General features: G+C 42.7%; 1 protein-coding gene across 4 annotated transcripts in view; it reads right to left on the bottom strand.

Moving 5' to 3' along the window:
* The window catches only part of M1AP (meiosis 1 associated protein), an 82233-nt gene that overhangs the window by 9328 nt on the left and 46714 nt on the right, over window positions 1-26191 (bottom strand). For all 4 annotated transcript variants that reach the window (XM_085018857.1, XM_085018858.1, XM_085018856.1 and 1 more), the window contains exons 5-7: window positions 19087-19260; window positions 13588-13759; window positions 12767-12908 (exon numbers count right to left, since the gene is read on the bottom strand). In XM_085018857.1, coding sequence (XP_084874983.1) covers window positions 12767-12908; window positions 13588-13759; window positions 19087-19260 — 488 coding nt within the window. The remainder of the gene's footprint in view (window positions 1-12766; window positions 12909-13587; window positions 13760-19086; window positions 19261-26191) is intronic.

Genomic DNA, 26191 nt, shown 5'->3' with positions numbered 1-26191 from the left:
GTGGCCCTATAAAAACAAAAACAAACAAACAAACAAACAAAAAAGGTTGGGGGGAATATCCAAGTTACTAAAATAAGAAATAAAAGAGGGGGCATCACTACTGACCTTATAGAAATGAAAAGGATTACAATGGAATGTTACAAGCAATTATATGACAACAGATTAGACAACTTATATAAAATGGACATATTCTTAGAAAGACACAGCTGCTGAGACTGACCCAAAAGGAAATAGAAAATATTAATAAATCTGTGTCAGGGGTCCCCAAGACCACTCCCAGATTCAGTGATTCACTAAGAGGACTCACAGGACTTAGCATATAGTCATACTCATAGACATGACTTATTACAGCAAAAGGATACAAAGGAAAATCAGCATGGGGAAAAGGCTCATGAAATGAAGTTCGGAGGAAACAGGTACAGCTGCTAAGAGTCCTCTACCAATGGAGTCACACAGAATGTACAATTCAATACTCTTCTCGTATTGAATTGTGATGAGTGTAAAATGTTGGCTATCAAGGGAAGTCATTAGAGACTCAGGGCCCAACATTTTTGGGGGCTGGTCACATAGGCACCCTGTATCTAGCACATACCAAAATTTTAGACTTCCAGAAGGAGAGCAGATGTCAGCATATATTTTTGTACAGTTTAGGCACAGTGAGGCACTCTTATTATGTAGGGGATGTGGGAATACTCCCTAAATGCAGGTTCCCAGAGGCAAGCCAAGGGTCAATCTTTCAAGCAGGACTTTCTAAGGAAAGGAATCTCAGGCCTGCAATATTAACTTTTTTTTTTTTTGCACAATCTATAACAAGTATTAGTAATCAGAAAATTTTCCACACAAAAAGTCAAGGCCCAGATGGCTTCACTGGCGAATTCTACCAAGCCTTTAAAGAAATAACATTAATCCTTCAGAAATTCTTCCAAAAAAAAAAAAAAAAACCCAGAAGATGGAACACTTAGCAACTCATCTAAGAGGTCAGTATTATCCTGATACTAAAAACAAAGACATCATGAGAAAATGATAGACCAATATCCCTTATGAGTGTAGATGTAAAAATCCTCAACAGCATACCAGCCAACCAGGTCTAACAACATATAAAAAGGTTTATACACTACAAGTGGAATTTATTTTAGGAATACAAGGTTGGCCTAATATCCAAAAATCAAACAGTGTCATACAGCATGTTAATAGAATAAATGACAAAACTACATATTCATCTCAGTAGATGAAGAAAAAGTATAAGATAAAATTCATGATAAAAACATTCCACAAACTAGGATTAGAATAGAATTTCTTCAAGCTAACAAAACCTCTACAAAAAAAACCCTACAGTTAACATCATAGTGGTGAAAAATGGGTTCCTTGACCCTAACATTAGGAGCAAGACAAAGATACCTGCCCTTGTCACTTCTATTTAACAATGTACTGGAGGTGCATTCAAGGTCACGAGGTTGCTTCCCACATTTTCTGGACCATTAGCCCCCCTAGGATTCTGAGTATGACCGGAAGGAGGGGGAGAGACACTCATAAAGAGATTGACTGGGTCAACAGCCTAGCACTTGGGGACTAATATTTTTAACATTTTATTTAGAAAAATATAATAATGTGACCCTTCTCACATCAGAGAGCTAAGGTGCATGTCATACCATTTCATTTCTCAGTTCTGTGAAGGTCAAAATAGATGTGCAATAGGTACATGGGTGAGGAAGGGACAAAAAGGATGAATGGGGCAGGCTGTGGTAGGGGCACGAAGGACTTCATAGGGCAGGTATTTAAACAGAATTTGGAAAAAAAGCTTAAAAATCTGTCAGGTGGATGGAGGCAAGGGGAAGGGAGCAACATGAAAAAGGGTGTGGAGGTGTGAAACTGTTTAGCGTATTTGGAGAACATTTAGTAATTTATTAGCGTGGCTAGAGTGGAGGATAGAAAAGGGATGTGGTGAAAGATGCAGCAAGAGAAACAAACAAGGCTAGGTCACAAAAAGCCCCCTGATGCTGTGCTATCCTGTTGTCCCAGCCCCTGTATGGATCCTCTGCAGGCTGTACACGCCAAGTACATTCTAATCCCTTTTTTTTTTTTTTTTTTTTTCAAATGGCTCCTGACCTGCCATCACCCCACTCCCAGCTTGGATTCTTGCTGTTGACTCTCCGCCTAGTATAACCAAGGACTTTCCATTTCCCCACCCATTTACAGCCCAACGAGGGCATTGCCTATGTACCTAGACTCCTGCTGGACACATCTTGGCTTGAGTTCTCTCACTTCTGTGGCCAATTAGAGCAGACATGGCCTGTAAAGCTCTGGAATGTGTCTCCAGAAACTCTGACATTTTAAATAGGAAACTGAAAGATGTAGGTGGTATTTTAATTTCTTTTTCTAGCTCACACAGACATGACTTTGTAAGAGAAATGAGGATGTGGAAAATGAGTCACCAGATATATTACTAGGACTCTGCAGTAGGATTTGGTAATTGAAATGTTATTCTGGTGATGAATAAATTCATCTAATAAATACTTGGAAAAAAATATGATTCCCTGCCACATTCCACGAAGTAGTTATCCAAGTTTAGAAAAAGGCGACAACAAAAAATGTATGAAATAAACAGCTAGAGGGATTGGGCAAAGGAAAAATAAGGGCAGGGCAATAATAGAGCCAGGATTAGATGAGATCATAAAAATGCGATACAGTCACTGGAGCCCCAGAACTTTTCCAGATATAAAGTCTGGGAAAAGCTATCTTGTGGATCTTTATTGATCAGTGAATGTATGTCAGAGAACTGTGCTATCCTGCTGTCCCAGCCCCTGGGACAATCAATACGACTGGGAATTTCATATGGCTATAGAGTGGTTAAGAGTTGCTCCTAGAGTCAAACTTTGTGGGTTAAATATTGACTCTACTATCACTGTGTGATCCTGGGAAAGATCTTAACTTCTCTGGGCCTCATTTTCCTCATCTGTAAAACAGGGATAACAATTCTCACCTCATGGGATGGTTATGGAAATAATATAAATTAATATTAGTGGAATGTTTAGAACTGTTTCAGGAACACAGTAAGCACCAGGAAGTGCTTTTTGTTTTTTTTTAAGGGTTGCACCCATGGCATATGGAAATTTCCAGGCTAGGGGTTAAATTGGAGCTGTAGCTGCCAGCCACAGCCACAGCAACGTGGGATTCGAGCTGCGTGTGTGACCTACACCACAGCTCTGGCAATGCCAGAACCTTAACCCACTGAGCGAGGCCAGGGATCGAACCTGCAACCTCATAAATCCTAGTCAGGTTCGTTAACTGCAGAGCCATGAAGGGAACTCCTATTTTTTTTTAATTTAGTCATTATTAGATAATGTTTATTAACTTTTGTTAAATTAAAAATAATAATTCTTAGATATAAGTCTCTAAAAGCTCTGAAAAATGCAGTTAAAACACAGGGCTCTCTTGTGATCTGGATTGACTTAAAAGTGAAATTTATGGGACTGTGTGGATGGCACATATCTTTCAGGAGAGACTGGGAGAATGGGATATCAAGAGCCTTGCCTATCTGCTGTAGTGCTTTTATTCTGAGGAAAAGGAACTAAAATACTCAGATAAAACAAAATAATCTGTGAGGAGGACATAAAGATAGAACATTCAATTCTCAAGTAAAAAAAATCAGGGAATGGAATGACATTTAAGGCTGTAGTTGTTTAAAATTCATTTTGAGATTTCCCTTCCTGGCTCAGCAGTTAATGACCCTGACTTGGATTCACAAGGATGAGGGTTCGATCCCTGGCCTCACTCAGTCAGTTAAGGATCTGGCATCGTGTAGGTTGCAGATGCAGCTGGGATCCCATATTGCTGTGGCTGTGGCTATGGCTGGCAGCTACAGATGTGATTTGACCCCTAGCCTGGGAACTTCCATATGCTGAGGGTGTGGCCCGAAAAAGAAAAAAAATTCATTTTGAGAAGTTACACAACATTTACAGTTGATGAGGCCTGGTGGGGGGGGCAGCTGTCGCTAATGACTAGCATTTAATTATGGCAGTGTGGACTTTGTTCAGAAGAACCACTCTAAAAGAAGGGGAGGAAGAAGAGACAGCATTGAATGAGCTGAGCTGTGCTTATACTTGTAAGAAAACCCAGGAACCTGAAAACGAGAACATGCTGGAGCCAGCTAACTACCTGAGAGTAAACCAGAAAATGTATTATAGATGTCTAGCCATATAAGAAATGCAAAAGGGAATAAATGAACATGTATAAGCTATCTGCCTCTACATCTGAGTGGGATGGAATGGCCAGAGGCACATTGATTCTCCTGCCTAGGACAACTAGAAAAGCTGAATTAAAAATATACAGAAACCATTTTCTGAAGGTAATGAGAAGGTACTGAGACAAGGAAAATGAGAGGTAGCTAAGTCTCTGGAGGAGGAAGAATTTGGAGAGATGAGGGAGTTATTGCAATTGATTTTATTCTGAGGGCATATGTTAATTCTGATTTGGAGGGAGTTGGGGTGGGAACTGAGAACCTAGGAGTTGCACCTGCTGAGGCATTTTCAAGGGAACAGAGAAACTAGCAGGTCTTTTGGTGGAGACTTGGCAGGCATGGGGTGGGTGCTCAAGCCAATTTCTCACCTGGCACATTTGTCAAATACTAAGGCTGCAAGGAGCAGGGGACAAGAACTACCCAAGGAGAAAATCTCTGGAGGTAGAGCATTTTAGCAGACTTGGGACAGGGTGATTAGAGTGGGGACTGTCCAGGGGGAAAGGATGCATATTATATATCAGGTTTTCAGTGGAAAATCCTAGAGAGCCAGGAGCAAACTGGGGGTAGGGATTGAGCCTTAGCAGGACAATAGACCAGCCTTGACTCAGCACAGTTCCAGAATGGAAAAGGATGAACTGGCAACACTCTATCTACTTAGTGCAGGGCAGGATAAACCCTCTAGAGAGGAAGCCAACACTAACTGGAGCCTCTGCAATTTATTTGGACACAATGAGCATCTTTCATTAAAATATTACCAGGTGCACCAAAAGACAAGACCACATGTCTGAAAACCAAACAAAAGAAAGGGACAACAGACTCAAGGCCACAGGTAACCCAGGTGTTGAGGTTAGCAGATAAGTACCTTAAAATAACTGTGATTAGTTATGGGTGAAAAGATGGATAATTCCTCCAGAGAATGAGAATCCATAAAAAGAAACAAATGGAATTTGTAGAACTTCATATACAAAGCATATGCTAGGTGCATGCAGTATTTCTTAATCATCTTAAAAAGCACGTTATTGTTTTTGTTTTACAGGGAGGGGAGTGGGATAAGGGTTAAGGGATAAGGGTATGTGTCTGTCATGCTCCTTCTCCCTTTAGTTCCCTCTCCCAACTAGAAGGAGAAGCGCTGTGAGTTATATTCCTGGATATTTTAAATAGGTAGAGAAAGACAGGACTTAAGAGGGAGAGGACTAAGTCAGAGGGGCTAAGCCAATCTATAGAATGTGTGTGTGTGTATATATATATATATGGCTGAGAAAGGCAGAAGATAGAGGAACAGGGACTGGGGATGTAGACAGAGTTTTAGTTTTTGGGTGCATGTGTGTGTGAAAGGCTCCTAGAACATCTCCAAGTTAGATATAACTGACGAGTAGAGGAAGAAATTTTGAAAAATATCATTGTGGGTACTGAACTATTTCCTTTTTGGTGTTCTTTGAAAGCACAAGTAATTTAATTTAATTTAATTTAATCCAATTTAATTTTTAAATATTTGGCTGCACCTGTGGCATAAGGAAGTTCCCAGGCCAGGGACTGAATTGGAGCCATAGCTGCAACCTATGCCACAGTGTGGCAACTTGGGGTCCTTTAACCCACTGCACCGGGCTAGGGATTGAACCCGAGCCTCTGTAGTGACCCAAGCCACTGCAGTCGGACTCTTAACCCACTGTGCCATGATGGAAACTCCAGTTTTTTTATTTTTTTATTTTTTGTCTTTTTGCTATTTTTTGGGCCGCTCCTGCGGCATATGGAGGTTCCCAGGCTAGGGGTTGAATCGGAGCTATAGCTGCCAGCCTACGCTAGAGCCACAGCAACTTGGGACCGGAGCCACATCTGCAACCTACACCACAGCTCACGGCAACGCCGGATCGTTAACCCACTGAGCAAGGGCAGGGACCGAACCCGCAACCTCATGGTTCCTAGTTGGATTCGTTAACCACTGCGCCACGACGGGAACTCCGGAACTCCAGTTTTAAAATTACTTTTTCAATGTGATCCTACTATACAGCACAGGGAAATGTGTGTGATGGGGTCACTTTGTTGTAAAATAGAACTTGGTGAAACATTGTAAATCAACTGTACTTTAATAATAACAATAATAAAACGAAAAAAACAAAAAAATTACTCTTTATCCTCTGGGTAGTGCTTCTTCATATACCATTTATACAGAGGCTAAACCACATGGGGCTGCTAGGTTTGTTAGGGTTATAAATAGATAAATACACGGATGAGAGGCTAAGTATATTGCCTAAGTTCACACAGTTGGGAAATAATAAGGCTTTCAGGACCCTAGGACCATCTGAGCCCAAAGCCAATGCTTTTTTTCATGGACAATACAAATTTAACTCTACCACCATAGTTTAGAAACTTGTCTTGCCTTGATACACAAAAAAGAGAGATAACAAAGGGAGAATTTCTACTGTAAACCTAAATTTGACCAAGGCTGAGGAATTAGTTTGTCAAATGGGGAAGTGGTAGAAATTTCAGGAGAAGGTAACCATGTTATCTTGGAGTGTGGGTAGTCAAATTATAACACAGACTTTGACCCCAATCATAGGATCATATATCTAAAAAAAGAATTGAAATATGCTTTCCTCTGAAAAGAAACAGAACACACAGATGTCTAGTGATAAATATAGACATCCAGAAAGGCTTCACTGCCGAAGCACCATTTGACCCAAGTCTTTCAGAATGAGGTAGGACTTGAACAGACGCAGATAGGAGAAGGGACAATATGAACAGAAGTTCAAAGGTAGGGTGATTAAAAGTTTGTATATGGGGGAGTTCCCAATATACTCGTGGCTCAGCAGTAACAAACCCAACTAGTATCCATGAGGATGCCGGTTCAATCCCTGGCCTCGCTCAGCGGGTTAAGGATCCGGTGTTGCCATGAGCTGTGGTGTAGTTTGCAGACGCACTTGGATCTGGCATCACTGTGGCTGTGGTGATGCCAGCAGCTGCAGCTCTGATTCAACCCCTAGCCTGGGAAAGAACTTCCATGTGCTACAGATGTGGCACGAAAAAAAAAAAAAGAAAAAAAAAGTTTGTATATTGGGAGTTCTCACTTGGTGCAGTGGGTTAATGATCTGGCTTGTCTCTGCGGAGGCATCGGTTCCATCCCTGGCATGACACAACAGGTTAAGAATCCAGGGTTTCCGCAAGCTTTAGTGTAGGTCACAGATGCTGCTGGGATTCAGAGTTGCTGTGGCTGTGGCGTAGGCCATATGCCGCAGGTGCTGCCCTGAAAAAAAAAAAAAAAAAAGAATGGAGAGGAGAAACTACATTAATAGATGCTATGGGGTTAGAGCAGACAAGACTTAAGTCCCTGGGTACTGGCACCACAGAACAACATGTGATAGAAGATTAATCTGGTCTAATGAACAGGGAAAATTAGGAGAGAGAGATTGGAGGTAAGGAAGTTAGGATTCACTGAAGAAGTCTTGGTAAGAACAAACAATGGGATTGGGATGGAAAAGACAGCTATAACCTATGTTATGAGAAAAAATATGATATGACTTAGTGATGAAGTGGGTGTGAAGGGTGAGAAGACTGAAAGTGACTGAGGTTTCAAGCCTGAGTGAGTAGACAATGGTGCTGCTGCTATTAACAGAAAGACAGAAGTTAGAATGAGAAGTAAGCTGGAGGGGAAACATCACAACGAGAAATAGAAGTCAAGATTTACATGGGCAGCTGATGACACCAGATTTTGAAAGAGCAAATGAAAAAGATGTAAGAAAGAATCCCAAATCAAGGATAAAGAAGTCCTGAAAAATTGGATCAGGAAGGTTAAAACTCTAAATAAAGGCTTGTTGCTTAGTAGGGACTCCAAATTCTGCTGCTGAATGAATGAGCAGAAGCTTGTGAAGAATTCTTCCCTCTATTACACACGGCCTTTCAGGCTTTTTGTTGCTTGTAGATGTCGTGTGAGAGGCAAGAAGAACGAGCCATTAAAACACTTTTTTTTTTTTTTTTTTTTTTTTTACTTGTTTTCCTAGAGTGGTCTGCAATCTGGATGAGGTGAAATAAACACAGAGCAGAAAGAACACAAGAAACACAAGCTGGGTAAGGAGCTAATACAAGTATCTGGTACTTGTCTAAGTGAAGTCAAGGCCAGGAAGCACAGAAGCATGAGGTTGTCAAGTGAAGGCAGAAGAATTAGCCTCAGTGTTGTAGTCTGTGTTTATCCAGCTACACCTGGAGTAGGAATTGGCCCAGAGTTAAAGGCATTAGCTATAGAGTCAACAGAACTACATTCAAATTCTGACTTGGCCACTTCAGTACCTGTGGGACCTTTGGTGAGTCACTTAATCTCTTTAGCCTTCAGTCATCTCCATCTGTAAAAATGGGAACAACAATTGCCATCCTGCCAAGCTACTGTGAGAATTAAATGAAGTAAAGTATGCAAAGCAGGTTAAGTGCTTAAGTCAGTAAGTGCTACAAAATGGGTATTTATTAGTGATGGGTCAACTATATACGTGTGAGTTTCCCCGAGTGATAAAAGGAGTGATAAAAGAAGTCTCTGGAGTTCCTGCTGTGGCTCAGTGGATTAAGAACCCAATATAGTGTCCATGAGCATGTGGGTTTGATCCCCAGCCTTGCTCGGTGGGTTAAGGATCCAGTGGGTGTTGCTGGGCTGTGGAGTAGGCAGCTTCAGACCCCCTAGCCCAGAACTTCCACATGCTGCAGGTGCGGTGGAAAAAGGAAAAAAAAAAAAGTTTAAAAGAGAGGTCTCTTTGGCTCCTAGAACAGTACCTGGCACATAGTGCTCAATAAATATTTACTGAATAAATAAATAAATTTAGATTTTCAAACCCTGAGTTTAGAGGCGGAGAGACTGACCTTATATGATGTAAATCAGGATGAAAGAGAACACCCTTTCCCATCCTTGTTATAAACTATTATGGCTACATAATAGTTCATTGTTTGGTTGAATCATGGTTCCTTTAATCTTTCACCTATTTCAATCTAATGATTCCTCTATTTAGGAATTTAACTTGTTTCCAGTTTTTTTTTTTTTTTTTTTTTTAACCGTTGTAAATAACCCTGAGATAAACATGCTGGTACATACATCTTTGCTCCCTTTTCTGATTGTTTTCTTGGGCTATGTTCCCAGCAGTGGAACTGAAGTGTTGAAGGGTACCACTTTCCAGAAAATTTCTACTCCCTCTAGCGCTGTATTAAAATACAAGTGACTGCTTAAATACCATGTACGATAAGAACGTATTGAAGCCCCTCGAGAGAAATTTCTCCTGAGTTGATCTCCCAGATCCTAAGGATCTGGGTAGAGTACAGTGAATGGAGCTCTTGGGCTGTCTGCATAGTCAGTCTGCTCTGCACAGACAGGCGATGGATGTTCTTCAGATGGGAAACAGGAACTCAGTGGGTGGACCTGAAAGGGAGTGTGGGCTTTGAAACAGGAAAACAGAAGTCAGCGTCTGATAGTGAAACAGACACATTACTGTGCTGCCTGACCTCCCATATCCAATTGGGTCAAATTGTTATTCTGCATCCACTTAGCACTTATACCGCTCCTGGGATTGTATTTGTGGTTGTTTTATTTTTGTTGTATTACTCTTTCATGTATGTACTCTCTTAGTTTTTTTTTCATTTCAGGAAATGGTAAATCAGAAACCAGGCAATTATTTGATATTTTCTTCCTCCTCACTCCCCAGATCCTATCCTTCACCAACGATACATAAACTTTCTCTGAAAACACTTTAATTGGTTTACTTTTCTCATCTTGACATCCAAGTCCAAGCCACGACCATCTCTTGCCTTGACTACTGCTGTGCCCTCCTACCTCATCTTCTTGTTTTCATTCTTGCTTTCGAAAGTTCATTTCCAAATTTTGGCACAATTAATTGTTTAAAAACTTAAACAGATGATGTCATTTCTAATGATTTCTTACTCCCTCCCTCCTTCCTTCCCTTCTCTCTCTCTTTCTTTCTTTTTTGCAGCACCCGAACATGTGGAAATTCCCAGGCCAGGGATCCAGGGATTCAACCTGCACCATAGCAGTGACCCAAGCCACAGAGGTAACTATGCCAGATCCTCTACCACTAGGCCACCAGGGAACTCCCAATGATTTTTTTTTTTGTACCTAAAGCCCAAAGTCCTTAATTTAGCCTACAAAGCTTTGTATGATTTGACCCCTGCTCACTTTTGGCTCCTCATCTTTTGACTTTCTCTCCTTGCTCTTTTTGTTTCAGTCTTTCCATTCTTTTTTCTTTTTTTTTGCTTTTTAGGGCCACACCCATGGCATATGGAGGTTTCCAGGCTAGGGGTTGGATTGGAGCTGCAGCTGCCGGCCTACACCACAGCCACAGCAACACCAGATCCTAACCCACTGAGCGAGGCCAGGGATTGAACGCGCAACCTCGTGGTTCCTGGTCAGATTCATTTCCGCTGCGCCACGATGGGAACTATGGTCTTTCCATTCTTGATTTGAGGGTCAGCTCTTTCTGGCCTTTAGGTCTTTGTACATGCATTTCCCTGCACTTGGAATGCTCTTCCTGCCAGTCTTCACCTGCCTAATTCCCATTTATCTGGCAGATCTCAGTTTAATTGTCACTTTCACAGAGAGGCTCTCTTATAGCAACCTCTTCTTTTCCCTCGTAGACTTCTTACAATAAGAATATAAATATTTCAGGAGTTCCCATCATGGCTCAGTGGTTAAACAAACAAAAGAATATAAATATTTCAAATGGCCAGTAGGCACATGAAAGATGCTCAGCATCACTAATTGTTAGAGAAATGCAAATCAAAACTACAATGAGGTACCACCTCACACTGGTCAGAATGGCCATCATTAATAAGTCTACAAATAACAAATGCTGGAGAGGGTGTGGAGAAAAGGGAACCCTGCTTCACTGTTGGTGGGAATGTAAATTGGTTCAACCACTATGGAAAACAGTATGGAGGTTCCTCAGAAAACTAAATATAGAACCACTATATGATCCAGCAATCCACTCCTGGGCATATATCTAGACACAACTTTCATTCAAAAAAGATGCATGCACCCCTATGTTCACAGCACTATTCACAATGGCCAAGACATGGAAACAACATAAATGTCCATTGATAGATGAATGGATTAAGAGGATGTAGTACAAATACACAATGGAATACTACTCAGCCATAAAAAAGAACTAATAATGCCATTTGCAGCAACATGGATGGAACTAGAGATTCTCATACTAGGTGAAGTAAATCAGAAAGAGAAAGATAAATACCATATGATATCACTTATATGTGGAATCTAAAATATGGCACAGATGAACCTATCTACTGAACTGAAACAGATTCACAGACATGGACAGCAGACTTGTGGTTGCCAAGGGAGAGGGAGAGGGAGAGAGAGAGGGAGAGGGAGAGGGAGAGGGAGAGGGAGAGGGAGAGGGAGAGGGAGAGGGAGAGGGAGTGGGACAGACTGGGAGTTTGGGATTAGTAAATGCAAACTATTACATTTAGAATGGAAAAGCAATGAGGTCCTTCCTGCTGTATAGCACAGGGAACTATGTCCAATCACTTCTGACAGAACATGACAGAAGATAATATGAGAAAAATAATGTATATATATGTATAGCTGGGTCATTTTGCTGTACAGCAGGAATTGACAGAACCATTAAAAATCAACCATAATAAAAAAAATTAAAAAAAAGAGAATGGATAAGCGATGAGGTCCTACTGCATAGCACAGGTAACTACATCCAGTCTGTTGGGATAGGCCATGATGGAAGATAACAGAAAAAAGGGTCACTTTGCTGTACAGCAGAAATTAGCACAACATTGTAAATCAGCTATAATTTACAAGAGGAATATACATATTTAATTCTGTCTCTTCCATTAGAAAGCAAGTTTCTTGAGACCATAAATAATGTCTATCATAATAGACTGAATATCCATGACTTAACACAAGGTCTGGCACAGACTCAGTGCTCTCCATTGAAATAAACTATAATGTCAACCACAGTGATAGAAGAAAACAGGGTTTAAAATACAGTTACTATGGAAGATCCCCTGTTGCCATTTAGATGTACAAAATCAGGGATTTTTTTTTTTTTTTTGTCTTTTGTCTTTTTAGGGCCGCACCCTCAGCATATGGAGGTTCCCAGGCTAGGGGTCTCATTGGAGTTATTGCTGCTGGCCTATGCCAGAGCCATAGCAACGTCAGATTTGAGCTGTATCTGAACCTACACCACAGCTCACCACAACCCTAGATCCTTAACCCACTGAGCGAGGCCAGGGATTGCACACGCAACCTCATGGTTCCTAGTTGGATTCGCTTCCACTGAGCCAAGAAGGGAACTCCAATATCAGGGATTTTTAAGTTTAGTGCCATACAACTGAATTCAGGAATTATTCTCTGTAGCATGAAACCAACAAAGGCGAGTCATATTTAACCCACATTTTGGAGTGTGTCCAGTTTGGGTTCAGGTTTGGATTCAGGGCAGGATTAAGTTGGCTGCTTTTCTGTGGTTGGTACTTTAACCCTCTTCCTCCTCTTCACCTGGTGATATGGGTACTCACCAGGAGGCTGTGACACAGAGCATGGAAATGCTGCTGATTTGTTTCCAGCTCATCCCAGTCCAGCTGCCAACAGCTTGTGGGTCTGAGGATGAATGGGAGTCCGTATGTCAATGATTCGCAGACACCCCCGGATTTTAGAGCCCTGGGAAGAGACAATGGCAGTGAAAGGCTCCTCAGTGATACCCAGAACCTCAACCCAGATCTGTTTAAATTCAGCTTAAGTCTAAGACCCTATTGTGAAGTAAGTCCTTTAAGTGAGGACCTGTGAATTATTCTCCTAGTACGACTATCACCTAGCAAGGTACTGGCACACGGCAGTCTCAAAGCCTATTAAACAATGAATGGTGCAGCCATTATGAGGCCTCAAGACTCTGATGGGTACTTCCTCTCCTAAACTCATCCTATTCCATTCATTTCTGCTGCAGCAACCATATTACATAATAGTAGGTTAACCATCTGATCCCAGGTCTGACTCTTCTGTGGCAAGGCACAGACAGAAAATGCATTTAAGAAGAGGTAGCATTCAGAGTTCCTGTCGTGGCTCAGTGGTTAATGACTCTGACTAGCATCTATGAGGATGCAGGTTTGATCCCTGGCCTTGCTCAGTGGATTAAGGATCTGGTGTTGCCGTGAGCAGTGGTGTAGGTCACAGACGTGGCTCAGATCCGGTGCTGCTGTGGTCTATCATTCCCATACTTGTGGTTGTTGCTTTGGAACTAACTGCCCGCTGCCTGACCCTTGGGGCTGCTCTCTACCTCTGGTCTGTGGAACCAATAGGAATACGTGTTTGCATGGGCTGGGGAGGTTCTCTTGGACCATACTTGATCACCCGGAGCTTGATGACTGGGTAATGACAGGCTGATGGCTGGGAAACCATCTGGTAGAGTGTGCTGAAGTCTCCTTTGGGGTCATCCATTCTCGAGCAGCCATCAGCTGTGCCAGGGAGTAGGGACGGGCTGAGAAGTCGCTCTTGGAGATCGCATTTCAGGCACACTACGATAAAAACACAGCATGGGGGTGGGGTTCGTCACCAGCTACCTCAGGCTATGTGGTTCAGAGAGAACATCTGCCACCCCTTCCACCTCCACCGGGAGAGGCAGAGCTGGGAGGAGGCAGGGGGTAGCAAGAGGAAACAGCGATGGGTTTGGGAAAGCAGAGCAGGCCGGCGACGGCATGGCTCCACACAAACTGGCAACTTATTTTCTGGGTCTGACATGATTTTTTTTCTTGTTTTACTGCTGGGCTGGCTGAGCGGTTGCCTCAGAGTGAGAGATCCGGCTTGCGATGGAAGCTGAGAGGAACATGTCTCCCCTGTGGAGGAGGCAGCTAACAGTGCGATACGCAGGGCCTTTGGCAATCACAGAAGGAAAGCCTGCCCCTGCTGCTTCCCTATGGCTAAGTTTTGGCAAGATGGCAGGTCGGATGAAGGAAGAGCAGGAAAGCAGAAGTTAGGCAGTCAGCTGACAGCTGCTGCTTCTCTGAGGGTTCTTCTGGGGACGGGGGAAGGGGGAGGAAGAGGGAAGGAAGGGGAAGGGGGAGGAATAAGTTCCTGAAATAGTTTACTTCTTAATTCCCTAAATGAATAGAACCTTCTGGGCCTTGGAGCATCACTGTGGCACTAGACACCAGTTCTGAGGGGGCTTCAACTATGGATGGGTTATTCATGGAGGTTTTTTTTTTTTTTTTTTTTTCTCTTTCTAGAGCCACACCCACAGCATATGGAGGTTCCCAGGCTAGGGGTCAAATTGGAACTGTAGCCGCTGGCCTACACCACAGCCACAGAAACACAGGGTCCTTAACCCACTGAGTGAGGCCAGGGATCGAACCCGAAACCTCATGGTTCCTAGTTTGGTTCGTGAACTGCTGAGCCACGACCGGAACTCCCATAGAAGTTTTATACTCTTTTGTGTTAAGCTTCTGCTCCAGTAGGTATGTTCACATGCCACAGGGTACAATGCTCTGTTGCACTAGATTTGAATTCTTGATATTACAAAGATTTTCAATAAAATGTATATCAGGTCTGAAAGGGAGGGACTGTCAATAAAAAAAATGTGGCCTGCCATATCAGTAAACAAAAGATGTTGCAGCCATCAAGCCACTACAGACACCTACATGGTGGGCCTGAGGGAACTCAGGATGGAGACAAAGGGCTGCTTGCCCAGCCACTGCAGTCACCCCCTAATTGTGGACCCTGAGGCGTTTCCAGGGTGGATAAAAGCAGAAAAATGGCCCCAGATAGCTGAGGTGCATATCAAAGGAATGATTTCAGTGAGCCCAGACTCCTGCATCTTCCTATACAAAGAAAAGTGCTAAATTCCTTGAGATGTCTGGTTTTCTTTAAATAGTAGTGATCTTTCTTTCTTTCTTTCTTTTTTTTTTTTTTTCCTTTCCTTTTCAGCTGCACTCGCAGCATGTGGAAGTTTCAAGGCCAGGGATCGAATCTGAGCTTCAGCTGTGGCAATGCTGGATCTTTAACCCATTGCGCTGGGCCCAGGGATCGAACCAGCAATGACATAGAGATAAGCCAGATCATCAACCCACTGTGCCACAATGGGAACTCCAACAGTAATCTTTTGATGCTCCAACTACCTGGTCTTTATTGCAAAAACTCCTATATACCCTGGCTCCTTCCTTACTTCTTTGGAGCAGTCCCTTATAGCTATCTGAGAGGCTGAGTCCCTTGCTTAAGTCCTCAGTTTTGTCCACCAAAAAAAAACATAACTCTTGGAGTTCCCATCATGGCTCAGTGGTTAACGAACCCAACAAGTATCCATGAGGATGTGTGGTTCGATCCCTGGGCCTTGCTCAGCAGGTTAAGGATCCAGCGTTGCCATGAGCTGTGGTGTAGGTCACAGACTTGGCTTGAATCCCTCGTTGCTGTGTCTGTGGCTGGCAGCTGGAACTTTGATTTGACCCCTAGCCTGGGAACCTCCATATTCCATGGGCATGGCCCTAAAAAGACAAAACAAAACAAAACAAAACAAAAAACTCTCAACTTTTAGGTTGTGCATTTTTTTCAAGCATCACTGTTAACAAACTATGCATATATGCATGTTTGTGTACTTGTAAGAAGGTGAGTAGTTGATGTTAGTGATTTATGAAATGACTGTAGTAACTGCAACATGAGATAAAAACTAAAGTAGAAATAACGTAGAAAAAAATAGGATGCTAGAATAGATGTCAGATCTGGCCAGCTCTTCTGGGCCCAGCATAGACATCAATTCTGGGTGAGAGAGCTGTTGGCCATGCATGTCCTGGAGTCCAGGAAGTCAGAAGGAACTTTGCCTAGGACTCCAGCCTCCTCATTTCCTCTGTGTCTGACTCCTCCACTGTTGGGTCCCTAGGCTTCAGGACTAGACAGCTGTGCTCATCTGCCTGAGGATCTCAACTCTGGTTGTCCTAAGAATCACCTAGTGCACTTCTAAAAGGTACCGATATCTGGTCCCTACCTCATACCAGTAAAACTGAGGTGTCTGGGGATGGAGCTGATACTAGGGGTTTTTGGTTTGTTTTTTGAAGGCAGCACCTGAAGCAACACCAGATCCAAGCCGTATCTGTGACCTACACCACAGCTTGTGGCAACCTCGGATCCTGAACCCACTGAATGAGGCCAGGGATTGAACCACATCCTCATGGATACTAGTTGCATTTTTAATTCACTGAGCCATAATGGGAACTCCTGCATCAGTTTTTAAAACAGTGGATAATTATAATATGGTCTTTATTGTGCTTGTATAAACCCTTGTGTGGGTCACACCCACTCCAGAGGAGGCCTGCTTTCTTTGGACCTCATTCCAGTTGTGCCTGAGCATCTGGATTCTAGTGACCTCCTCGGCCAAAGAGGATCTAAGTTTTACTACCTACCCCGAAGACCTGTGGATTTCCAAAAAAAAGATTGCAAATGGAGATAAGCATTCTGGCTCTGACCCTGGTGCTGAAAGCCATGGAAAAACAGAGGGCAAAGTAGAGAAATTCTCAAAGCAACCATGGACGAATGCCATGCAATAGTAGAAAAAAAGGCGGTTTGCAGGAGTTCCTGGCTTTGGATGGCCCCAGCCCTGCTAATGAAAGCAGTGCCCAGCACAAGACAGCCCTGTGGCTCACAATTGCCCAGCATGAGTCAGGTTGCATAGCGAGTAAGGTCCTAGGCTCTGGAGGCCATAGACCCAAGTTTGATGAGTTGTTCTCTGGGCTGAGAAGAAGTCATATGTACAAAATATGGATTTCTTTTTTTGTTTGTTTTGTCTTTCTAGGGCTGCACCCGTGGCATGTGGAGGTTCCCAGGCTAGGGATCCATTCGGAGCTGTAGCCGCTGGCCTCTGCCACAACCACAGCAATGCGGGATCAGATCCATGTCTGTGACCTACACCACGGCTCACGGCAATGCCAGATCCTTAACCCACTGAGTGAGGCCAGGGATCTCGTGGATGCTAGTCAGATTTGTTTCCACTGAGCCATGACGGGAACTCCCAAAATATAGATTTCTAATCCTAAGGGTTAATAATAGGCCATGGAGTTGCCTCACTTCAAATTCTGGCTTGGCTATTAATTTTCTGTGCAGCCCTGGAGGAAATGTTAAATTTCTCTAAGTCTCTGTTTTCTCGTTTGTCAAAAAAAGGTAATATTATAGTTACTGATTTTAAGATACATTTTTTCCCACTTACTACCATCTCTACATGTGTCTTATAGTTAACATTGACCAGGCAGACACTCTTAACCCTTATTCACTATTCTAACCTAAAAGAACTCTCTCAGTAAGAATAAAATAATACTTCTAATGGTAAAAAAGCACTGTGTCACATTTAATAGGCACAGTTTTTCTCTTAGGTACATAAAATAATGGTGTTCTCTTATAATTGACTGCATCTTAGACTCAATGATATATGGAAACAGTACTTACATCATGTTGTTGGTATGAAGATGAAACGGGATAATGCAAGGAAAGGAGTTAACACAGTGCTTGGGGGGAAATAGACAAGAAGTAAATTCCAGAGGATGGGACCCAGAGCCATTGGTACTATTAACCTTGGACAAAGGGTGGAAAGGAGGTCCTAGGAAGAAGAATTTTCACACCAAAGAAAGACAGTGAAATCAAGGTAAGTTGTTAAAGCATCTCAGGCCCTAGACTGAGGTGTGGGAGGGGTAGGGAGGTTAAGAACCCGAATGCTGGGAGTTCCCATTGTGATGCAGTGGAAATGAATACGACTAGTATCCATGAGGATAAGGGTTTGATCCCTGGCCTCACTCAGTGGGTTGGAGATCTGGTGTTGCCGTGAGCTGTGGTGTAGGTTGCTGACGTGGCTTGGACGTAAGTTACGGAGGCTGTGGCTGTGGCTGGCAGCTGGAGCTTTGATTTGACTCCTAGCCTGGGAATTTCCATATGCTGTGAGTGCGACCCTAAAAAAAGGCAAAAAAAAAAAAAAAAAAAAAAAAAAGAACCTGACTGCTATCCTCAGAAAGAAAGGACTGAGATGTGTCTTTCCCTTTGGGGGTGGAAGTCTGTACCCATATTCCTCATTAAGCTCCCACCCCTAAAGGAGAAGATGCAATTTAGCCTCTTCCCTTTGGAGCTGTGGCTGACAACTGATGGGTCCATTTGCAGGCCCTGCCTTCCAGGTCCCAAGCCAACCTTCAAAGGGGATGGAGACTAGAAATGGCTGTATCCCTACAATCCAGTGGGACCTGAATTAGGTATCGCTGCCAGCCAGAACAATATCCAGGACCTTGCTGGAACGCCTGGGATGCCAGATTGACCTCGTGGTTCCCACAACCTCCAAAACATACTTTGTGAACATGGTCTAGGGCCACTCTTTATCCCCGCCCTGGGGCTTTCTCTGTAGCTGCTTTAGTTCCTTTCAATTTGGTATCTCCAATCAAGAAGACTTCTATTTAATCTTTATTTAATTGTGAGTCTTTTCCTCTCCTCACAGACCCTATTGCTATTGTTAAAGTACCAGCTTACCTCAAAGTATAAGGTCAGTAACATCTGCCACATCAAAAAGGAAAACTTGAGAAATATATGATTCATTGTGTTCTTATGGAGTGTAGCTGATGTCTTATTATTTAAGGGTGTGTCTTCAGGCTGAAACTAACTGGGCTAACCATGCTGTCTGGGCTCAATTAGGTTCAGTTTTCCAACTGTGGTTATTTTTTAGAAATTCTTTTCTTACTCCTCCTACTTAACACTGAACAGCCTCATCCGATCCTCCTCTGATCCTAAACCTCAGCTACTCTGTATTCTGATGATTTACCAGTCTAGAGTCCTAATCCTAGACTAGGATAATCACAGTCTATATACTATGTCTTTGGGGGATGTGTACTTGGATTATCTCTGGCTCTGGAAATGTTGCTGAAACTCCGCGAAGGAAGAAGAAGGTGGACGTGTTCTCGGTCTGTTCCACTGTTTTGCAGCCAGGCTTTGAAGAAAATCTCCATGCTGACAATATCATTGTCTATAGTCTGAAGGTCAATGTCAGTTCCCAGGATAGCACTCTCTGCAGAAGAAAGGGAAACAGTGGTTCAAGTGTTTAATTATTTAATTGCAAATTTTGAAAAATACCAAATTTTAAATAGACCCATAAATTCTACCTCTAGGTAGATAGCCTAGAGATATTCTTGGATAATATGCAAAGATGTTCAGTTTAGCATTGTTGGGATAACAAATATTCAAAACCCCAAACAGGAAGCAATTCCATGCCCATCTACAGGGGAATGTTTAAATAAACTGTGGCACAGACTACAGAGTATTTTGCAGCTACTAACAAACAAAGTAGAGCTAAGTGTACTGACATGGAAAGCTAGGAGGTAGTAAGTGAATAAAGAAAGTTCTAGAACAGATGTATGGTTTAAACCCATTTATAGATAAACAAGACTGTTAGCCTCAGTACACACATATGTATGGAAATGCCTTTTACAAGTCTCTGCAAGGCTACCATCAAACTGTTAATAGTGGGCAGGAGTGGAAATGGGATGGAGTTCTGAGATATACCCCATTTTTACTATTCATACTCCTACAGTGTTTGAATTTTATTGTATTTATGTATTTCTTGTACTTCAGAAACATCCTCGAATATGAAAACAGCCAAAAACTAACAGGGCAATACAAGTTAAATATTTAGTAACAAGGGGGACTTCAAGTTTATGCTGTCATTTCATAGTGAAAAATGTATTCATTTATTCCGTCTGTCATAAAAAATAAATTTTAGAGCTCTTTTCTCTTTCTTTCTTTCCTTCTTTTTTCTTTTTTTTGTCTTTTTGCCTTTTCTAGGGCCACACCTGCGGTGTATGGAGGTTCCTAGGCTAGGGGTTGAATCTGAGCTGTAGCTGCCAGCCTATGCCACAGCCACAGCATTGCGGGATCCAAGCCACATCTCCCACCTACACCACAGCTCACGGCAATGCCAGATCCTTAACCCACTGAGCAAGGCCAGGGATTGAACCTGCAACCTCATGGTTCCTAGTCAGATTCGTTAACCACTGCGTCACGATGGGAACTCCAAAAATAAATTTTAAAAAGACTAAAAGAAAAAAAAAAGATGAATTCCTGAGCTCCACCTCTGACACAGATTATACAAGTTTGCCATGGACATACTATATCTCACAAGTGTGATTAGCGGCCAAGAAGACAAGTATGGTCTAGGGAAGTGGATCTGACTCCAAATCGGAAGGAACGGAACTAGGTAGGTGGGGAAATGAGACTTTGCTGGTCTACTTCCTTCTTCAGGCAACACTAACTCAGGAATTGGGGTCTGGGTCTGGAGTTCAAGTTTGTCAGTAAAAGCCAAATATAAGGTAGTGGAGGAAGCACCAAGAGAGGAAATGAGACAAGAGCTGGAAAGAAACTGAAGAGGAACCCGACTTTTTTTTTTTTTCTGCCTCCCCATGAGGGACTCCCTGAAATACTTTTACAAAGGGCCTAAGAAAAGCCCGTTGCTCCAATGAATTAACTTCTATGTATGACTCAGAGACCCCAGGGAGAAAGCTGGTTTATTTCTAGAACGACATTCCTGAGGACAAGTCGGCAGAGGTGGCGGACTCTCCACAGGAACAAAGGGCTTCAGTCCAACGTGTTGGCACCCACACAGGGAAAGTATGGTGAGACTTAGATGACTTCACGTCATATTTAACAACTTCTTCTGTGGCTGCAAAGGGGCACTGAATGCATTTCTCTTTGAAATTGAGATTCCAATTGAAATTCTACCATTGGCCCCTCTCGCCTTCAAAGACGGACTGCATTCTGCATATGGAATGTGTATTTCTCTAAATAAACTTGCTTTCCCTAAAACACACACACACACACACACACACACACACACACATAAAAAAAAACAGCAACTCTGTCACCTTCTGTGAATAGTTAGGATTCATTAGCTAAATAGTTATTTTATTCATTCCATCAAGCAGTAATATTAATTTTGTATTACACAGAAGATGAAATACCACACAAAGATATATGATAATTTTTGCTCTTAAAGGTTTTTTTTTTTTTTTTTTTTTGTCTTTTTGTTGTTGTTGTTGTTGCTATTTCTTGGGCCGCTCCCGCGGCATATGGAGGTTCCCAGGCTAGGGGTCCAATCGGAGCTGTAGCCACCGGCCTACGCCAGAGCCACAGCAACTCGGGATCCGAGCCGCGTCTGCAACCTACACCACAGCTCACGGCAATGCCGGATCGTTAACCCACTGAGCAAGGGCAGGGACCGAACCCGCAACCTCATGGTTCCTAGTCGGATTCGTTAACCACTGCGCCGCCAGGGGAATTCCTCTTAAGGGTTTTATAAAGCAACATGATTCTTTTTATTTTTTTGGCTGGACCCATAGCATATGGAAGTTACCTGGCCAGGGACTGAACCTGAACCTGAGTCACAGCAGTGACCCAAACCATAGCAGTGACAACACCGGATCCTTAACCCACTGTGCCACAAGGGAATACCAAGAAACATCGTTCTTTTTTTTTTTTTCTTTTTAGTACCATACCCGTGCATATGGCTAGGGGTTGAATTGGAGCTACTGCTGCTGGCCTATGCCACAGCCACAGCAATTTGGCATCTGAGCTGCATTTGTGACCTGCACCACAGATCCCGGCAACACCAGATCCCTGACCCACTGAATGAGGCCAGGGATCGAACCCTTATCCTCATGGATACTAGTCGGATTCGTTTCAGCTGCGCTACAATGGAAACTCAAGCAACATTATCCCTAAGCATTTCTCCTTAAACTCTCATCTGCCTATGTTTTCGGGTACTACAGTGATAAATATGAAGTCACTGTCAAATAAACATTCCTTGTAGGTGAGCTGTAGTGTAGGTGGCAGACACGGCTTGGATCCTGCATTGCGGTGTAGGCCAGCAGCTGTAGCTCCGATTTGACCCCTAGCCTGGGAACCTCCATATGGTGCTGGTGTGGCCCAAAGATGCAAAAACAAAAGGAAAAGAAAAGAACCTGGAAATAAAAAAATAAAAATAGGGGTTTCCTCTGATAGTTAAAGGATAAAATCAATAGAGTGATGAGGTCAATGAAAAAAGGTCACCTTAAGAAAGGAGGCTAGGGGTCGATTTGAAAGCAGTAGCCTCTGGCCTACACCACAGCCACAGCAATAATGCCAGATCCAAGCTGCATCTGTAATCTACACAGAGCTCATGGCAATGACGGATCCTTAACCCACTGAGTGAGGCCAGGGATTGAACCTGTGTCCTCATGGATACTAGTCAGATTTGTTTCCCCTGAGCCACGATGGGAACTCCGAGTTTGTTTGTTTTTGAAGTATAAATGACCTTCCACACCATGTTAGTTTCTGGGACACAATGCAGTGATTTGGTGTTTCCGCACATCTCAAAATGAACATCATGACAAGTCTAGTGACCCTCTGCTACCATACAAAGAGATTACATAACCATGGACTGCCTTCCCTGCAGTCACTGCATCCCCGCGACTCAGGTATTTTACAACTGAAAGTTTGTATTTCTGACCCTCCCTCACCTACTTCTCTGCTCTCCCTCCTCCCCCTGCCTTTGACAACCACCTGTTTGTTCCCTGTATCTGTGATTCTGTTTCTGCTTAGTTATGTTTGGTCATCTGTTTGGTTTTTCAGATTCCACATATAAGTGAACTCTGAGAGTATTTGTCTTTGACTTATTTCCCTTGGACCCTCTAGGTCCAGGCATGTAGTTGCAAATGGCAATATTTCATTCTTTTTTCCTGTATGGCTGAGTAATATTCTGTTGTGTATATATATACATATACACACATATATTGTTGTATATATATCTATGTATGTACGTGCATGTATACACACACACTCACACACACCCCACCTCTTTTTTATCTATTCATCTGTTAATGGGCACTTAGGTTTCTTCCATATATTGACGGCTGTAAATAATGCTACAATGAACACAGGGGTGCATATATTTTTATTTTTTAATTTAGAAAAATTTTTATTAAAGCATAGTTGATTTACAACGTTGTGCCTATCTTTTTAAAGCAGTGTTTTTGTCTTCTTCGAACAAACACCCAGGAATAGAGTTGCTAGATCATGTGATAGCTCTAATTTTTAATTTTTTTGAGGAACTTCCATATTGTTCTCCATTGTGGCTGCAGCAATTTACATCCCAGCAACAGAGCCCAAGGGTTTCCTTTTCTCCACATCCTTGCTGACACTTATGAGTGGTCCTTTTGATAGTAGCCTTTCTGACAGGTGTGAAGTGATCGTGGTTTTGATTCGCATTTCCCAGATGATCAGTGATGTTAAAGATGAGAGCCTCTTTTCATATGTTGACTCTTTGTATGTTTCTTCGGAAAAACGTCTATTTAGGCCCTCTGCCTATTTTTAATGGTTTCTTTTTTTTATTTTTTTAATATAGGTCCTTGTATAGGTCCTTTGGCTATTTTGGATATTACCCCCCTTTCAGATATATCGTCTGAAAATCACTTGCAAATATCTTCTCCTGTTCAGTAGCCTGCCTTTTCATTTTGACAGTTTCCTTCACTGTGCAAAAGCTTTTCAGTTTGATGTAGTTTCATTTGTTTATTTTTGCTTTTGCTTCCCTTGACTGAGGAGACCTATTCAAAAAAAATATTGCTAAAACTGATGTCAAAGAGCGCACTATGTTTTTCTCCTAGAAGTTTTATGGTTTCGGGTCTTACACTTAAGTCTTTAATCCATTTGGAGTTTATTTTTGTATATAGTGTTCTTTCCAACTTCTTAATCTACAGGTTCTTGGGAGAGCCATGGAGCAGAGCTCCTTCCTTTGCAAAAGTTCTCAAGCAATCGCCGTAGAGGTGTTGTGCTTCAGATTTGAGTCATCTGTTTTTGCAGGGACCTTCTCAAGGACAGTCACATTACCCAAGCTAAAGACTAGTGTGTAAACTGAAACACTTTTTTTTTTTTGTTTGTTTGTTTTTTAGGGCTTCACCCGCAGCATATTGAGGTTCCCAGACTAGGGGTCGAGTCGGAGCTGCTACAGCTGCCAGCCTACACCACAGCCACAGCAGTGCCAGATCTGAGCCGCATCTTCCGTCTACCCCACAGCTCATGGCAACACCGGATCCTTAACCCACTGAGTGAGGCCAGGGATGGAACCCGCAACCTCATGGGTCCTAGTCGGATTCGTTTCCGCTGGGCCACGATAGGAACTCCTAAACTGGAACACTTTGAAGGGAGAACTTCTTTTCCATTTTCTCTGTCACTGGTCCAGGCATTCATTTCCTTGTGCCTGGATCACGGCAGTAGCGTCTCAGCTATTTCATCAAACTCCATCCCTTCCTCTCTGGTACTTCTTACTACCAGCTAATGTTTCTAAAGCATGGTTTCTTCAGATCCTTCCTTTGCTAAAGAGCACATAGTGCCTTCCTGCTGTCAGCTTCTTTACTCCCTTTACTCATCCTGTACCACTTGTTACTATTCATTATTCCTCAGATACCCCCATTCTTCCTGTATTCTGTGATGGCTCAGACACCCTCCTCTTCTCTTCCTGCTGAGACGCTACATCCCCAGCCCCCCGCTCAGTAGCTTGTGCAGAGCTGAGGCTTAGCAAATGCCTGCTGAGTTTAACAACTGCTCCCTCCTCCTCAGCTCTCATTGCTTTTTCCTGAAACTCTTCTGTTTCAACTAAGTTGGTCTCCTTGCCACGTGACTTCCTTCCTTCCTTAATGCTTTTATTACTCTTGTCAATCTACGGCCTGCACCTCCTCCAGAATTCAACTCAGAACTAACTTTGTCCAGGAAGTTATGCTTATTTATTTATATCCTATTTGGCTGTAACCAGCACCCCCTGGATATCTGTGGGCTCCATTTGGGCAATATTAATTTACTTGTTACTTTGTTTCTTCTAAAGGGTTTTCTTTTCCTTAGTTTATGAAAGGTGGTGGAATATAGCAGAAAGACCCAGGGTTTGAATCGCAGCTTGAAAGCTGTTAGCTATGTGACTTTGGGAAAAGTGGGGATAGTATAAAATATTTCATAGTTATAGGAGGCATAAGAAGTTAGGAGTTTTCTTTGCGGCTCAGTGGTTAACGAACCCGACTAGGATCCATGAGGATGGGGCTTTGATCCCTGGTCTCGCTCAGTGGGTTAAGGATCCAGTGTTGCCGAGAACTGTGGTGTAGGTGGCAGACCTGGCTCAGATCCCATGTTGCTGTAGCTGTGGTGTAGGCTGGCAACTGTAGCTCTGCTTTGATCCCTAGCCTGGGAACTTCCATATGCCATGGCTGTGGCCCTAAAAAGCAAAAAAAAAAAAAAAAAAAAAAAAAAAAAAAGAAAAGAAAAAAGCAAAAAAAGTAAGATGATACCTGTGTAATCAGTAGGCCCAACAAAAAATGGTATTTTCTTCCTTTTCTCTCGTCAACAAAGTGATTTGCTATTGTAAGAAAAGAATGTGCTTTCCTTTTTTCAAACTCTTTTTTCCCCCCCCATCACTTGTCTTGGTGACTTTCTTCCTATCACAACATGCATAATACCAACTCCGTACTGTGTTCCTCACAAATTTAACTAAATGTGCCAGACCTGAGGCATGGGGAGGAGACTTCTCACTCCTCGGGGGTTGAAGAAGAGCTTCCATGCTGACTGGTGAGCAGGGCAGTCAGTGAGACTGGTCACACTGAGGTTATGAATGAGAAAGGTTATGGGAGTGAAGGCACAGCTCTGAGTGTCTGGGTGTTTATGACAAATGAGAAAGGGCTTGGTCCATTGCAGTTTAGGGGCAGCCAGCATTCCCATTCTGTTTTTGGACCTACTCTGCCCCCTTGTGGCCACAAGCAGTGACATTCACCATTGAGCTCTTTTTTAGGCTTTTCTGGAAGGGCCGCAGTAATGGGAAAGACTAAGAAAGCCGCATGATTGAAAATAAAGTAATGCCTAAGCAATCCTTCTCAGAAGTCAACCCTGAAACAGGGTTACACAATTGGAATATGTTTAAAATGGGAGAATTT

Source organism: Sus scrofa, chromosome 3 (assembly GCF_054392235.1).
Source record: "Sus scrofa isolate SSC_HxYL_T2T_F1_AM1 chromosome 3, Sscrofa_HxYL_maternal_Yorkshire_Landrace_v2.0, whole genome shotgun sequence".
Taxonomy (NCBI): domain Eukaryota; kingdom Metazoa; phylum Chordata; class Mammalia; order Artiodactyla; family Suidae; genus Sus; species Sus scrofa.
Note: the sequence above shows the minus strand (reverse complement) of the source record. Positions and strands in the feature narration are given on the sequence as shown.